Below are 16,486 nucleotides of genomic sequence, written 5' to 3' on the forward strand. Positions count from 1 at the left end.
ACAAATAGAACTGACAATGCAGACTAACGATTGGTTGACCGTAAGTGAGGGCGGGAGGTCCTGTATGAACACTTTCACTTCCTTCCCAACAGCTCTGCGCTGGGAAGCGCAAGAAGTAAGAATGCCTGACTTCTACAGAAGCCATATCACTGTAAATGCTCCACGGTCAATGCAGATGTCAGATTGACCATGTGGCACCTTTAAAACAGGTAACTTCCCCGGTCTCCATAGATACAATTTGTTTCAGTATAATTAATCTAATCTTTCAAGGTATGACCAATGTCGTTTTCTGTGGCAAATTGAAAATGTATGGCTTTTGACTTAATCCTTACATTCGAATCGATTTAAGGTTACGTGGGGGGATATGCAATTAACTTATGTTGTAGCCTAATTCTTTTAACTGATTTGCCTAGTTAAAAAAAACATAATTGGCTGACAGAAAACACCATGTCAATGGTATGTAAGGCTTCATTTATAATTTCAAACATTGCATGCAGTCATCCTCCACTCACGTCCCCACTCGGTTCGAAAAACATGTTCTGATTGTATTCAATGGTTTGATAATTTTCTTTGAAATGTGCATCCCTGGGTTGCTCCTCTTTTCAGTTCGCTGCAGGTAGCGACTGGAACTGCTCAATTTCTTCATTCAAGGACTCAATCATGGACATTCTTACTGAGAGTTGTCTGCTTTGCGTGATGTATTGTTGTCGCTACCTTCTTGCCCTTTGCTGTTGTCTGTGCCCAATCTTTGTACCATGTTTTGTGCCGGTACCATGTTTTGTTGCTGCCTTGCTTGTCATAGGTCTTTAAATTGTCTCGTCGTGATGTGATGTGGCCTATTTTTCTTTTATTTTCAATCCCAGCCCCCGTCCCGGCAGGAGGGCTTCGGCCGTTTGGTAGGCTGGCATTACAAGAATTTGTTCGTAACCTTTATTTAACTAGGCAAGTCAGTTCTTCCAGTTCTCTGCTGCAAATGATGGGAACGAACTACAAAAATCTCTGAAACTGGAAACATATCTCCCTCACTAGCTTTGAGCAGCTCACAGATTACTGCACCTGTACATAGCCCATCTATAATTTAGGCCAAACAACTACCTCTTCCCCTACTGTATTTATTTTGCGCCTTTGCACCCAATTATCTCTACCTTGCACATTCTTCCACTGAAAATCTACCATTCCAGTGTTTTACTTGCTATATTGTATTTACTTCGCCACCATGGCCTTTTTTTTGCCTTTACCTCCCATCTCGCCTCATTTGCTCACATTGTATATACTTTTCTACTGTATTATTGACTGTTTGTTTTACTCCATGTGTAACTCTGTGTCGAACTGCTTTGCTTTATCTTGGCCAGGTCGCAATTGTAAATGAGAACTTGTTCTCAACTTGCCTACTTGGTTAAATAAATAAAAGAACAAAAACAATATTTTTTACCTTGTTAACCTTTGTTACTAGTCCAACGCTCTAACCACTAGGCTACCTGCCGCAATCATGTATAGTCCCTAATCAGAATACTTTTAAAAAGTTCTTTATAAAGTTGAAAATGTATTGAACACCCTAGTTGTTGACCTATTGAACCCTCTAGGAATGTTGTCCAATGTAATTACAGAACATTAAAATCCATTTGGAATTTAATTTAATAGTGACGGACCAGTACACACGGCCTGTAGGAATAATTAGACTAGTGTTAACATCCATAGTATATGACGGGAGACACTCACACAGCATGCAGGAAACGATTTCACAGGGAGGTAATTGGAGAATCAGTATCAATGTGCGTAAAAGCCCGGGCTCCCTTTTGCTCCAGGATTCTACGAATTTGTACTGGACGTCAGCAATGAACAGAAGCATCATGCTGTTAAATTAATTCAGTATGATGTTTTGACAAATCAAGTCTAGTAAGCTTTAAAAGGTGGACAGGACTGATTTCGATGAGTATAGCCCAATTCACACACAGGCGCTATGCCACATTCAAGGACCGTTCACTTATGAGCGCTCAGCCTTTCGGAGACCCGTGTAGTTTATTGTTGTCTGCGCATATTTGACAACCAATTGAATTACCACCTGGGTTACCGCACCGCTGGACATGACCAATGTGGTATTATGGAGGCTAAATAACAGCATCTTCAGGTAACTTTCCGGGGCTTTCAAGCAACATACCTTACATCCAGCAGCACGCTCTGACAAGGTACGAACTTGAAATAGCCTTTACTCGTCTTTTGTTGTTGCATGCGAAATTATTGAAATTGGGATTCAATAGTTCTGTAGCGTCGAGTTTAAAAAGCTGAATATGCACGAGTTGGTATCGAATCATTTTTTTTCATGTCAATAAAATAACTGTTTTGCTGTTCATTCAAGCACCACTGGGGCTGATGCTTCGAGAATAATGATCCAATTGAGCTCTGATCCTGAAGTCTTGCACTTCTAGACCGGGTTTATATGCCTCAAAAATAAACCAATCCAGGATTCCACGAAACGCTTGCAAAAATCTGAACCACTGAGTTTTGTCAGGATAACCATTAATAAAAAAGACCCCACACAATATTAATTATCACTCCATATCATCTCAGTTCCACTGAAGTGAAAAAAAATATAGGCGGTGGGATTAAAGTTATTCACAGCAGGTGTGACAAACTCCGCTACAAAACATTAAGATCCATCAAATCCGAGTTAGCACATGGCTGCAATTAATTACCTTTCAGAGCTGACGTGTTCTGCTTTTAAATGAAGCTCAAGGCTTGAACGGAGTTAAATTGGATTGTAAGTAAAGACATTTCAATTAAACACATTCCTGTTCTAAATTGCGTGTTATGGTCTACACTTTACATTAAATATCCAATTTGATAGAGTAGCTGTATTGACTTCTGTCAAATAAGTCCATCGAACACTCATTTGGGGCGGCAGGTAGCCTAGTGGTTAGAACGTTTGACTAGTAACCAAGAGGTTGCAAGTAAATAATAAATCCAATGCATCCTTGTTTACAAGTTGAACACAGATGTGTAATCTACACCTCAATTAGGTTGATTGAAAATCATTAAACGAAATAATTAATTTCTATTTGAGCGTCATTATTTCTAGAGGCCTATAACCTACTCGTTCTGAATTTCTAACACAAGTGGGAGGGTGTGACTTCATTACAATCACAAGAGCAGCTGCTCCCCGATTGGAAAGCTCCTCCAATGCAGTTCCACATCCCACACCGGCAAAACATCAGCTATTGCCTGTTAAAGAGCAGCAGTAAAAACTAACAATATATACAGGGGGCACCGGTTAGTAGAGGTAGTATGTACACGTAGAGTTAATTCAAGTGACTATGCATAGATGACAAGTGGTTGTTAACATGTGAACTCTAAATTGAATACATGTAAAAAAAAATATGGTCTCACATACACAGAGAAATGGATGTACTCAAATAGTTCTTAGTCATCTTTCTGTTAATACAACATTTTGGTGATGTATGGTCATGGATGTTCTCTGATTTGCTTGCATGCAACACTGAGGGGAAAAGGTAAACTTGTCAGTAAACCTCACAGTACACCAAGGTGAAAACAGACTGGACATGTGAGGTATTCAACCTTTCTTGGTATTTAGTATTTTTTATCAGGATCCCCATTAGCTGTTGTGAAAGCAGCAGCTACTCTTCCTGGGGTGCACACAACATGAAACACATTACATCACTACTTTTATAAGAAACAGTCACTCTCCTCAACTCTTAGCCATGCATAGTACTGGCATGCATAGTATTTATATTAGCCCTCTGATTACAATAAAGAGCCAGACATGCCACTGTTCTGGGCCAGCTGCAGCTTAACTAGGCCTTTCCTTACATCACTGGACCACATGACTTGGAGGATGAATGGATGTAGATAGATTATTTTTATTTTATTGAAGCCAACTTCTTTTGATGTAGTCAACGCCACATATTGGTGAGAGAGAGGGTATTGATCATGTTCAGTACACCTATGTAACTCTTTCTCTTCTCTTCCATTTCAGATGGGTGTGTTAGCGAGCATTGACGACATTGCATTCCTTTCAAACATACCCGTGGCAGCAGATATAACAGTAGCCATAGTGTATGCAGTGTTTGGTAAGAAAGCTCTCTTCAAAAAGGATTCACTTACACCCCCAGTTAGCCACCTGTGACGGAAAACAGAGCCACGCTGCTTTGACTCAAATCTTATTGTACTGTAACATGAGCTACTCTGTCAGCTTCCTGCTGTGAGGATAATTCTGCTTCAGCTGAGACATGTCCACCAACTCAACATGATGCCAGACTATACAGTGGGACTAAGTTTGTGTGTAAGAGTATGGAGGGAATCTGTATTCCCCAAGACACACAGAAATACGTGTCTCATCTTGGGTTCTGAAAAGAGATGAGGCCGTGGGGCGTTAGTTCTGTCGACGGTTGAGTTGTGCGCCAAGGCCACAACGCTGTAGAAATCTCACCCAGATTGACTAGCTAGCTTTCCACCGCAGGCTTTGATCTTGAAAGCATTACTGGAAACTTTTCATATCTAATACAGACTATAGCATTAAGCTCTGAAGAGAGCTGTTAAAACACATCAGTGTCTCTGAACACTTCACTTAATATTCCTTCTGAACACTGGGATTTATTTTGTATTTATTTCAAACATGTTCCTTAACTGTACTGTTTTTAGGCATATAAATAGAATTACTAGAATGGACATACCCCCAGACGATGGCCACTTGACAGTACATCCATTCCTGTTCTAATATTTTTAGTTCTACGTATGTACAATTGAAGTTGGAAATTTACATACACTTAGATTGGAGTCATTAAAACTCGTTTTTCAACCACTCCACACATTTCTTGTTAACAAACTATAGTTTTGGCAAGTCGGTTAAGACATCTACTTTGCGTGACCCAAGTAATTTTTGCAACAATTGTTTAGATTATTTCACTAATAATTCACTGTATCACAATTCCAGTGGGTCAGAAGTTTACATACACTAAGTTGACTGTGCCTTTAAACAGCTTGGAAAATTCCCCAAAATTATGTCATGGCTTTAGAAGCTTCTGATAGGCTAAATGACAATTTAAGTCAATTGGAGGTGTACCTGTGGATGTCTTTCAAGGCCTACCTTCAAACTCAGTGCCTCTTTGCTTGACATCATGGGAAAATCAAAAGAAATCAGCCAAGATCTAATAATTTTTTTTGTAGGCCTCCACAAGTCTTGATCATCCTTGGAAGCAATTTCCAAACGCCCGACGGTACCACGTTCATCTGTACAAACAATAGTATGCCAGTATAAACACCATGGGACCACGCAGTCTTTTTACCGCTCAGGAAGTAGACACGTTCTGTCTCCTAGAGATTAACGTACTTTGGTGCGAAAAGTGCAAATCAATCCCAGATGAACAGCAAAGGACCTTGTGAAGATGCTGGAGGAAACGGGTACAAAAGTATCTATATCCACAGTAAAACGAGTCCTATATCGACATAACTTGAAAGGCCGCCCAGCAAGGAAGAAGTCACTGCTCAAAAACTGCCATAAAATGTCAGACTTCGTTTTGCAACTGCACGTGGTGACAAAGATCATACTTTTTGGAGAAATGTCCTCTGGTCTGATGAAACAAAAATAGAACTGTTTGTCCATAGTGACCATCGTTATGTTTGGAGGAAAAAGGGGGAGTCTTGCAAGCTGAGGAACACCATCCCAACCGTGAACCACGGGGGTGGCTTGCATCATTTTGTGGGGGTGCTTTGCTGCAGGAGGGACTGGTCCACTTCACAAAATAGATGGGATCATGAGGCAGGAAAATTATGTGGATATATTGAAGCAACATCTTAAGACATCAGTCAGGAAGTTAAAAGCTTGGTCGCAAATGGGTCTGCCAAATGGACAATGACCCCAAGCATACTTCCAAAGTTGTGGCAAAATGGCTTAAGGACAACAAAGTCAAGGTATTTGAGTGCCCATCACAAAGCCCTGACCTCAATCCTATAGAAAATGTGTGGGCAGAACTGAAAAAGCGTGTGCGAGCAAGGAGGCCTACAAACCTGATTCCGTTACACCAGCTCTGCCAGGAGGAATTGGCCAAAATTCACCCAACTTATTGTGGGAAGCTTGTGGAAGGCTACCCAAAACATATGACCCAAGTTAAACAATTTAAAGGCAATGCTACCAAATAATAATTGAGTGTATTTAAACTTCTGACCCATTGGGAATGTGATGAAAGAAATAAAAGCTGAAATAAATCACTCTACTATTATTCTGACATTTCACATTCTTAAAATAAAGTGGTGATCCAAACTGACCTAAGACAGGGACTTTTTAATATAATTTAATGTCAGGAATTGTGAAACTGAATTTAAATGCATTTGGCTAAGGTGTATGTAAACTTCCGACCTCAACAGTATACACCTCTAGTTGTTGTCTTCAGCTGTCTGTCTGTGGTAATTCTCACAGCAGGATACTGAGTGATATCTCTCTCTGGTCTGCAGGCATGTGCTCTCTGTTTAGCAACAGCACACTGCTATACATCTCCTACAAAAAGAAGCACCTGCTCAAACCTGCTGAGTTCTTCATAATCAACCTGGCCATCAGCGACATGAGTCTAACCCTGTCCCTCTACCCCATGGCCATCACCTCCAGCATCTACCATAGGTACTGCACACACCTGTTTACACTACATAGCCAAGCCTAGCAAATATCTACCACAGGTACTGTACAAATAACAGTGAAATTAGGAAGTACCCAGGTCTGGTACTGTATGCAATTTTACACTCCAGCCAAGCCGAACTGTGCTGACCTGGTTACTTACAGTGCCTTGCGAAAGTATTCGGCCCCCTTGAACTTTGCGACCTTTTGCCACATTTCAGGCTTCAAACATAAAGATATAAAACTGTATTTTTTGTGAAGAATCAACAACAAGTCGAACACAATCATGAAGTGGAACGACATTTATTGGATATTTCAAACTTTTTTAACAAATCAAAAACTGAAAAATTGGGCGTGCAAAATTATTCAGCCCCTTTACTTTCAGTGCAGCAAACTCTCTCCAGAAGTTCAGTGAGGATCTCTGAATGATCCAATGTTGACCTAAATGACTAATGATGATAAATACAATCCACCTGTGTGTAATCAAGTCTCCGTATAAATGCACCTGCACTGTGATAGTCTCAGAGGTCCGTTAAAAGCGCAGAGAGCATCATGAAGAACAAGGAACACACCAGTCAGGTCCGAGATACTGTTGTGAAGAAGTTTAAAGCCGGATTTGGATACAAAAAGATTTCCCAAGCTTTAAACATCCCAAGGAGCACTGTGCAAGCGATAATATTGAAATGGAAGGAGTATCAGACCACTGCAAATCTACCAAGACATGGCAGCATCATGGTTTGGGCCTGCTTTTCTTCAGCAGGGACAGGGAAGATGGCTAAAATTGATGGGAAGATGGATGGAGCCAAATACAGGACCATTCTGGAAGAAAACCTGATGGAGTCTGCAAAAGACCTGAGACTGGGACGGAGATTTGTCTTCCAACAAGACAATGATCCAAAACATTAAGCAAAATCTACAATGGAATGGTTCAAAAATAAACATATCCAGGTGTTAGAATGGCCAAGTCAAAGTCCAGACCTGAATCCAATCGAGAATCTGTGGAAAGAACTGAAAACTGCTGTTCACAAATGCTCTCCATCCAACCTCACTGAGCTCGAGCTGTTTTGCAAGGAGGAATGGGAAGAAATTTGTCTCTCGATGTGCAAAACTGATAGAGACATACCCCAAGCGACTTACAGCTATAATCGCAGCAAAAGGTGGCGCTACAAACTATTAACTTAAGGGGGCTGAATAATTTTGCACGCCCAATTTTTCAGTTTTTGATTTGTTAAAAAGGTTTGAAATATCCAATAAATGTCGTTCCACTTCATGATTGTGTCCCACTTGTTGTTGATTCTTCACAAAAAAAATACAGTTGTATATCTTTATGTTTGAAGCCTGAAATGTGGCAAAAGGTCGCAAAGTTCAAGGGGGCCGAATACTTTCGCAAGGCACTGTATCCACTAGAACCTCCTGGAAAGGATCAAGTGAAAAGGAAATGTCCAATCCAGCACAGTGCAGTTCGGTTCAGCATGAAAGACCACTTAAAGTACTGCCAAGCCACAGTGGAGTGCTAAACAAATTACTAGTGTTCCATCTCCGACTCTTTCTTTCTGTCTCGGTCATTCTCACACTTTCTTCCTCCTTTTCCTCTTTCACTCCCTCCCGTCTCTCGGTCTTTACCCCTCTACCCCTTTCTCTCCTCTCCCTCCCCTCTCTCAGGTGGCTGTTTGGGAAAACAGTGTGTTTGATCTACGCGTTCTGCGGCATGTTGTTTGGAGTCTGCAGTCTGACAACTCTCACCCTGTTGAGCATGGTGTGTTTTGTGAAAGTATGTTATCCTCTCTACGGTAAGTTATCAAAGAGCCTGGCCTTAGTCTTGCCCATGGAATTGACATCGTTTTGAAATGTACTGATCCTAAGTGGGTGACTTTTGATTTATTGACTGTGACAATTTAAGAACTACATAATTCCACAGTGACCAAATACTCATCAGCCACTGCTTTGATGGCTAATGAGTGTCCACTAGCGACTAGCCAACACTCAATTAGTGTGGCTTATGATGTTGCCAAAAAACGGTGCTATTCAGTTTTAAATTCTGAGAATGTCCTTTTTTGCAATGGTACTGAAATTGCATCTGCTTGGATGTTTTAGCCCGAGACACACTTAACCAATTTGAACAATTTAGTTATTCATTGCTGTTCTGAAATGGTTATCCATATATTTAGTAAATTCCATGTGCACTCTACATATCCAGGCCTGGGAATTGGGAAATAACCCCTCGTAGCATTAAACAGTTCAGAAAAATGTGTACTTCTCAAAATATTACCCTATGACATGTTCACTTTGAGAAACCTCATGTTCCTCCGCAAATCCACCCCAGATTCTCTAATGATGACTATGCTACCCTATTAAAGGTGCAATATGCAGAAATCACGCTGCCACTTCCTGGTTGCTAAAATGACAATGGTTTGCCTAATTTCAGTTTATGATAATCATTGCACCATCTAAAGCGCTGTGAAATATATATTTTCAATAACCCAAAATATTATATTTTCAGCTGTTTGAAGCTGGTGTACAAAACTGAAAGTAAAAGCCGTTAAAATTAAACAGAAAGCATAGAACCGATGGATATATTCTTTGACTTGTTTTCTAAGCGAATGACAGATCTATAACTAATTTTTATGTGAATAGGGTCGGGTCGCCAAATAAGTTACATATTGCAGCTTTAAACTGTGACTGTCCATATCCCCATCCATCCGTCCAGGTAACCGGTTCAACGCCGTCCACGGCCGTCTACTGATAGCCTGTGCATGGGCTTGGGCCCTGGTGTTCGCCTGCTCCCCTCTGGCCCACTGGGGTGAGTATGGTCCGGAGCCCTACGGCACAGCCTGCTGCATCGACTGGCGCCTGTCCAACCTGCATCCCGTGGCCCGCTCCTACACGGCGGCGCTCTTTGTCTTGTGCTACATCGTGCCCTGCTGTGTCATCGTGGCGTCCTACACGGGCATCCTGATGACGGTCCGAGCCTCCCATAAGGCCATGGAGCATCACGAGGCCCGGCAGACCAAGATGAGCAACATCCAGGATGTTATTGTGAAGGTGAGCATGGTGTGGTCTCACAGGGGTACTGTAAAGCATGCTGTGACAACTGTTGATTTAAAAAGGGATAAATACATTTGATTGGTTGATCCATTTTGGGAAAGTAATTAAATTGCCTATTTTATACTCACAACTAGGGCCACTTCACGTATTGTAATAGGAGGTTTGTAGTTGGACAGGGAATAGGAGAATGGCACTATACAGATGTATCGTGTCCTGTCTGGGTTACTGTCATGAATAGGACGCTCAGTCAGTACTCTCAAGACATTCCCTAATTAATACTGCAGAAAATGGCTAACAATAATGATGCTTCATTTTGTCCTTTTGCTCTCTCTCCCTCTCCTGCATTACTGTGTTCCTGTATAATCCCCCCATAAGAGCTTTATAAGAGCCCTCATCCTCTCCGTCCTGTATAGTATGTGCCAATAGAACACACACACACCTTCACCTTGCTACCAGCCCTGCTTCAGGGGTGACGGCCCGTGCTCATCCGTTCATACCTGTGATTATTGGTGCAAATATTATCGGGAAACACACTGGCTGGGGACTCTCTTCTCTGAGGCTTGATTCCAACGCCATCGGCATATTAAAAAGAGGCCCCAGGGGTCAGAATAAAACTAATTTGGAGGAACAAAGCGATAGGACAGATCTGCTGGGGGATAATCTACTAGCCATCCAAATCAAAGCATTTCAGAGACGGGACTCGTTGTAGCGCTCAGCCCCATCTCCCTCTGTTTCTCTCTCCAAAAGTAATCTATATTCTTCAGCTCTGGTCAAAAATGGCTAAATCGCCAACCTTCCATTCTTAAGCAAAGTTCTGGATCAATTGGTTTTCAAACAGCTCCATTATTTAAGTGCCAACTGTAGAAAATTTCCTATCAGGTTTTCGGGCCCACCACATCACAGAGACAGCCTTAAAGTGCTAAATGATCTTAGAGCCAACACAGTTGCCAAACAGCTCTCTCTCCTTGTACTTTAAGTGCTGCATTCAACACTGTTGACCATGATGTCCTTCTGGACAGACTGGAGAGGTGGGTTGGCATCTCCGGTCCTGTTCTAAATTGGTTTCAGGACCTCTCACTTAGTGAACATAACTCAAATGCATATTGCATGTGGCGTTCCACGAGGTTTGATTTTGGGTCTGGTACTGTTCAGAAAGCACAGCATTCATTTTCACTGCTACGCAGACAATACACAACGTTGCATTTCTGTTTCAGAGGATTTTAGCTCCATGGAAAAATTATTAGACTGTATATGTTATTTAAATACTGGAAGCTTCTCCAGCTAAATCAAGACAAGACTGAGGTACTTATTGTTGGAGCCAAAGCACAGGGAGAGTCAGGCCGTGTCTGGTCTATCCAAGAAAGCTATTGGTACACTGCAAAGCATACAGAATTCTACAGCATGGGTACTGACCAAGACAAGATGGAGAGCACACATTCTACCGATTTAAAGTCTCTGCACTGACTGCTTGTGAGTTTTATAATTACTTTTAAGATTCTCCTACTGGTTTAAATCAATCCATGATTGTGCATCCCAATACATGTCAGACATGCTTTTACGAGAAAGTGATCAGTCCCCTTGACTTCCTCCACATTTTGTTACGTTACAGCCTTATTCTAAAATTGATTAAATTGTTTTTTTTACTCAATCTACACACAATACCCCATAATGATAAAGCAAAAACAGGTTGACATTTTTGCAAATTTATTAAAAATAAAGAAATATCACTTACATAAATATTCAGACGCTTTACTCAGTACTTTGTTGAAGCACCTTTGGCAGTGATTACAGCCTCGAGTCTTGGGTATGATGCTACAAGTTTGGCACACCTGTATTTGGGAGTTTCTCCCATTCTTCTCTTCAGATCCTATCAAGCTCTGTCAGGTTGGATGGGGAGCGTTGCTGCACAGCTATTCTCAGGTCTCTACAGAGATGTTCGACATTGTTCAAGGGGCTCTGGCTGGGCCACTCAAGGACATTCAGAGACTTGTCCCGAAGCAACTCCTGCGTTATCTTGGATGGGTCCTTGTCCTGTTGGAACTTGAAACTTCACCAGTCTGAGGTCCTGAGCGCCCTGGAACAGGTTTTCATCAAGGATCTTTCTGTACTTTGCTCCATTCATCTTTACCTTGATCCTGACTAGCCGTGATTAGTCCCTGCAGCTGTTGAAAAACATGCTGCTACCACCATGCTTCACCGTAGGGATGGTGCCTGGTTTCCTCCAGATGTGACGCTTCACATTCATGCCAAAGAGTTCATTCTTGGTTTCATCAGACCAGAGAATCTTCTTTCTCATGGTCTGAGAGTCCATTAAGTGCCTTTTGGCAAACTCCAAGTGAGTGTTATGTGCCTTTTACTGAGGAGTGGCTACCGTCTGGCCACTCTACCATAAAGGCATGATTGATTGAGTGTTGCAGAGTTGGTTGTCCTTCTGGAAGGTTCTCCCATCTCCAAAGAGGACCGCTGAAGCTCTGTCAGAGTGACCATCGGGTTCTTGGTCACCTCCCTGACCAAGGTACCTCTCCCCTGATTGCTCAGATTGGCCAGGCAGCCAGCTCTAGGGTGAGTTTTGGTGGTTCCAAACTTCAATTTAACAATGATGGAGGCCACTGTGTTCTTGCGGACCTTAAATGATGCAGACATTTTTTGGTACTCTTCCCCGGATCTCTGCCTCGACACAATCCTATTTCGGAGCTCTACAGACAATTCCTTCGACCTCATGGCTTGGTTTTTGCTCTGACATGAACTGTCAAATGTGTGTGCCTTTTCCAAATCATGTCCAATCAATTGAATTTACCACAGGTGGACTCCAATCAAGTTGTAGAAACATCTCAAGGATCATCAATGGAAACAGGATGCACCTGAGCTCAATTTGGCGTCTCATAGCAAAGGGTCTGAATACTTCTGTAAATAAGGTATTTCCGCTTTTTTATACATTTAAGAAACCTGCTTTTGCTTTGTCATTATTGGGTAATGTGTGTAGATGATGATGGGGGGATATTTTATCAATTTTAGAATAAGGCTATAACAAAATGTGAAAAAGTTCAAGGTCTGAATACTTGCTGAATGCACTGTGTGTGTATGGGCTAATTAAAAAAAAAAAAATAATAATAATAAAAAAAACATATTTATTTATTTTTTATAGTTGTCTAAAATTCACAAGTTTTGAAAAACTCACATATGCTTCTATAACTCTCCTCCCCTTGGAATGAGCCGAAACAAAAAAACGAATCTCCTACGTATATGGAAATGTAGAGTCAAAATAAATTGAGCCCGAGTAACACACTGGATGAACGCAAAACTTATTGACTGCTCACCCTCAAAGCTTTTACATTTTTTATTTCAAAAATCTGTAAACTAGGCCTTTTATTAGGGGTGAAAAATACTCCTCAGCAACCCATACAACAATGCTTCACCTATATATATTTTTTACTCTCTCCATCCAATCAATGGCAGTCAGGTAGGCTCTGATGTCCCTTGCTTTAAACCTTGACGTTAAAATAATCTCAATGGCCTGTTTCAATCATGTAATCCTTGGGAGTCAGGCAGTTGGGTATGGAGTGCAATCTGCCAATAGACCTTGTTGAACTGTTTACATTTGTGCTCTCTTTCCTTCCCCCCTTTTCTTTTCAATGTTTTCTTCTCCAGCTGAGTGTCGCTGTCTGTATCGGTTTCTTCGCAGCGTGGAGCCCTTATGCCGTGGTGTCGATGTGGGCAGCGTTCGGACACATGGATAACATCCCACCTTTGGCGTTCGCCGTGCCTGCCATGTTTGCTAAGTCCTCCACCATCTACAACCCCATTATCTACCTGCTGCTCAGGCCTAACTTCCGCAGGGTGATGTACCGAGACCTGGTGAGCCTTTGCAGGGCCTTTCTGAAGGGCTGTCTGTGCTCCTGCTCCCAGGGCGCTGTGGGGAAGTGCCACTCCCACTTGGTGGTCCGGGTCAGCCTCCAATCGTTCTGTAGACGTCCGGGCCATGGCCAGTCCTGTTCCCCCACCTCATCCGCCCGCCAAGCCCTGGCCGAGTCCAGAGGTTGCACTAGCCCCGGCGAGAAGTGCAGCGATGCCTTCGAGTGCTTCAGACACTACCCAAGAGGTTGCCATGGCGGTACCAACATCCCCAGCTCCTCAGCCAAAGTTTACGCACCTCAGGATCAGCTCTCAACAGAGCCCCAGCTGCAGTCGATGACTCAAAAACAGATGCGGAAGCAGGAAGCGTGTCATAAGAAGTCCCTGCGAGCCACCAAGCACAGCAAAAGGACCTCAGAAATCGACAACCTTCGGATCAACTTTGAGATGGTGCCGGGACACGCTAAAGTGGCCTGGCCCTAAAATGTTAAATATTCATTCTGGTTTTATAGTTTTTTTACATCTCTGGTCTATATTTGGCAGTTGATATATAAATAAATTCCATAATTTAAAATATGTTTATCTGTCAAGATTGACATTGACTCTTTTTGTTAAAACATACTACTTAATAAAAACCTGGGTTGTCCCTCAGGGATTCATGGGGGCTGGAGGAGATTACAGTGGAACAGAAGTGAAGGACCTGATGGATTGGGAAGAACCGGTACAATACTGTTTTCTGTGTGCGGTAATAATTGGTTGGACACATGACGATGGAAAGCCCAACCAACTTTCACATCAGTCCAACTTACTCTACACCCCAATTTAAACCATTGTTTACACGTTGCTAATGCAGGTACATGGATGCTGGATTACTAATGTAGATCACAGGTTGGTTTAGTACAGCGTGGCTTTACTCAACATGAAACTACATTGTTGTCTGGATGTATAAAAGAGATGAGAGAGAATCAAACAAATGTACATACTGATACTTTAAGAGATTACAATAGACGAGTGAATTTGCTACTCACTCAACAATAACACAACTCATTCAACAACTGTATAAAAGTGCAACACAGAGGGGAGAGCGTGAGCAAGGCAATTAAACAAATAGTCCAATTCAAAGTCAACGAGAGAGTGGGGAGGACAAAACAAGCAGACACGGATGTGTTTTCTGGTATTGACTCATTGTGTGTGTGTGAACTGGTTGTTAAATATGCATGACAGTCATCTGCATGGGATGTCTTCCATCACACAGGTCCCCCCAAAAAATATCTGCAAGATGTCGATTCCCTCCAATCCTGTTACAAAGCAATTGAACCTTCCTCCCGTTTTCCACAATTTAACTAACTTGCCATGCACCTTCTCTCTCTTGCTAACTATTGAACTCTGGTGTTTTAATCATTCATTTAATTACTAACTTCCTATTTGAGAATATAATGATGCTAAGATAAAAAAATATTGTTTTGTAGTCTTGGTTAAAGTAAACAGTTGTACTTAGAGTGAATCATTTGGGTGCAACTGAAACAATGTTGATTTAAACAACCTTAAAATTGATGGATGTAATTATTGGGTGGAGAACCGACGCTAATCCACGTTTGCATTAGCTGATCTAGTCATCAGTCATTCATGCAGAGATTAATTTTCTCCTGTTTGCGTAGGGAATTCATGACAGCAACAGGCTCCAGCCTTGATTAGAATATTAGAATTACAATATGGGAAGGTTGCCACGAAACATAAATCAATGTCTTTAAACAATGTGTTGATCTTATCGCTTACTTATCCCTAATCTATTTTAAAACATTCAATTAAAAGTGTTTCACAGCAGCAACCATGTGGTGGTTAGAGTTGGTCCACTAGGGTTGGATAGATCTGGGATTGGTTGAGTCCGACCCCCAAGGAGAAGCTTCTTGAACACAGCTGCTCTATGGTCTTCTAATCTCATGCATCTGGGCTCTACCCAAGTTTATTTTGCTGTCTGAGCAAACTATTTCATAATCTGGGCTCTACCCAATTTTCTGTTTTTGCTGCCTAGGCAAACTAGTTAATCTAGGCTCTACCCAAGTCCTGTTCTGTTATTGCTGTCTGGGCACACTAGTTCATCATTAGGGGCGGGGCCAGGAGTTTGTCCGGGACAGGAAAAACAATTGTGTCCCAATGTAATGTAGAATGGGAGATCCACATTTAACATAAGTGTTAGTGTTAAATAATTGTTAAAGGAAAAAAAACTATCATGCAAAAATGTATTTCCAGTAAAGTTAAATGTTTTCTTCACTACAAGGACTGAGGGGTGTTTAGTGAGTCATGGACTGCAAACCACTAGATGTGAGCATAATTATGACAAAACACACCTTCCTGGAACAGACTTTATTTAACCAGACAGTGAAAAGTGCCACCACCAGCTCTTTTTGAGATACCTCTCACACAAATACGAGTAAAAACACATACGCACCATAATAAACACTTCACTGACATGAATGTCCAGTAGCAGACATGAACCTTTTAGTGCAGTGTGCTAAATAAGGGTCACAGTTTTTCTTGGTAGTCTTAAACAAATCTAATTGGAAACAAAAAGTATACACCTCACACACATGGTTATGGGCTTACAAAAAATAACTTATTGTACCATGTCAAATATAGTTGAAATGTATTCAATTTTGAATTTGCATCCCGATATTACATGAATAACATTCCACCCATGAGGCCACTGCAATGCATGTCTCCTGATCTGTATTACAAACACACTACAACGATTCATTTACACTAGCCTAGAGACAGAGAATTTAATAACAGTGGCTCATTGGTAGGACCTTTAATCTGTCGAATAGGCAATTGCCTCAATTCATAAGCATTCATATTTCATTTGCCGTACACTGGGAGAAAAAAAACGTCCATGGATGGATAAGCAAATTCCTGACTGGCAGCTGTATCTGGATAAAGAGTGTAAGGTTGGAGTCCTCCGGTGCGGCT

The 16,486-nt window shown here is 41.6% G+C and overlaps 1 protein-coding gene across 1 annotated transcript; it reads left to right on the top strand.

Moving 5' to 3' along the window:
• The first annotated feature begins 56 nt into the window (after window positions 1-56).
• Window positions 57-15,052, top strand: LOC110530437 (opsin-5). The gene is made up of 6 exons (XM_021613496.3): window positions 57-209; window positions 3,992-4,085; window positions 6,466-6,628; window positions 8,285-8,412; window positions 9,330-9,664; window positions 13,316-15,052. The coding sequence occupies exons 1-6, from the start codon at window positions 156-158 to the stop codon at window positions 14,000-14,002; spliced, it is 1,461 nt and encodes a 486-aa protein (XP_021469171.3). The 5' UTR covers window positions 57-155; the 3' UTR covers window positions 14,003-15,052.
• The last annotated feature ends 1,434 nt before the right edge of the window (window positions 15,053-16,486 follow it).

This window comes from Oncorhynchus mykiss, chromosome 8 (genome assembly GCF_057628025.1).
Source record: "Oncorhynchus mykiss isolate SJ-2025 chromosome 8, ASM5762802v1, whole genome shotgun sequence".
Lineage (NCBI taxonomy): Eukaryota > Metazoa > Chordata > Actinopteri > Salmoniformes > Salmonidae > Oncorhynchus > Oncorhynchus mykiss.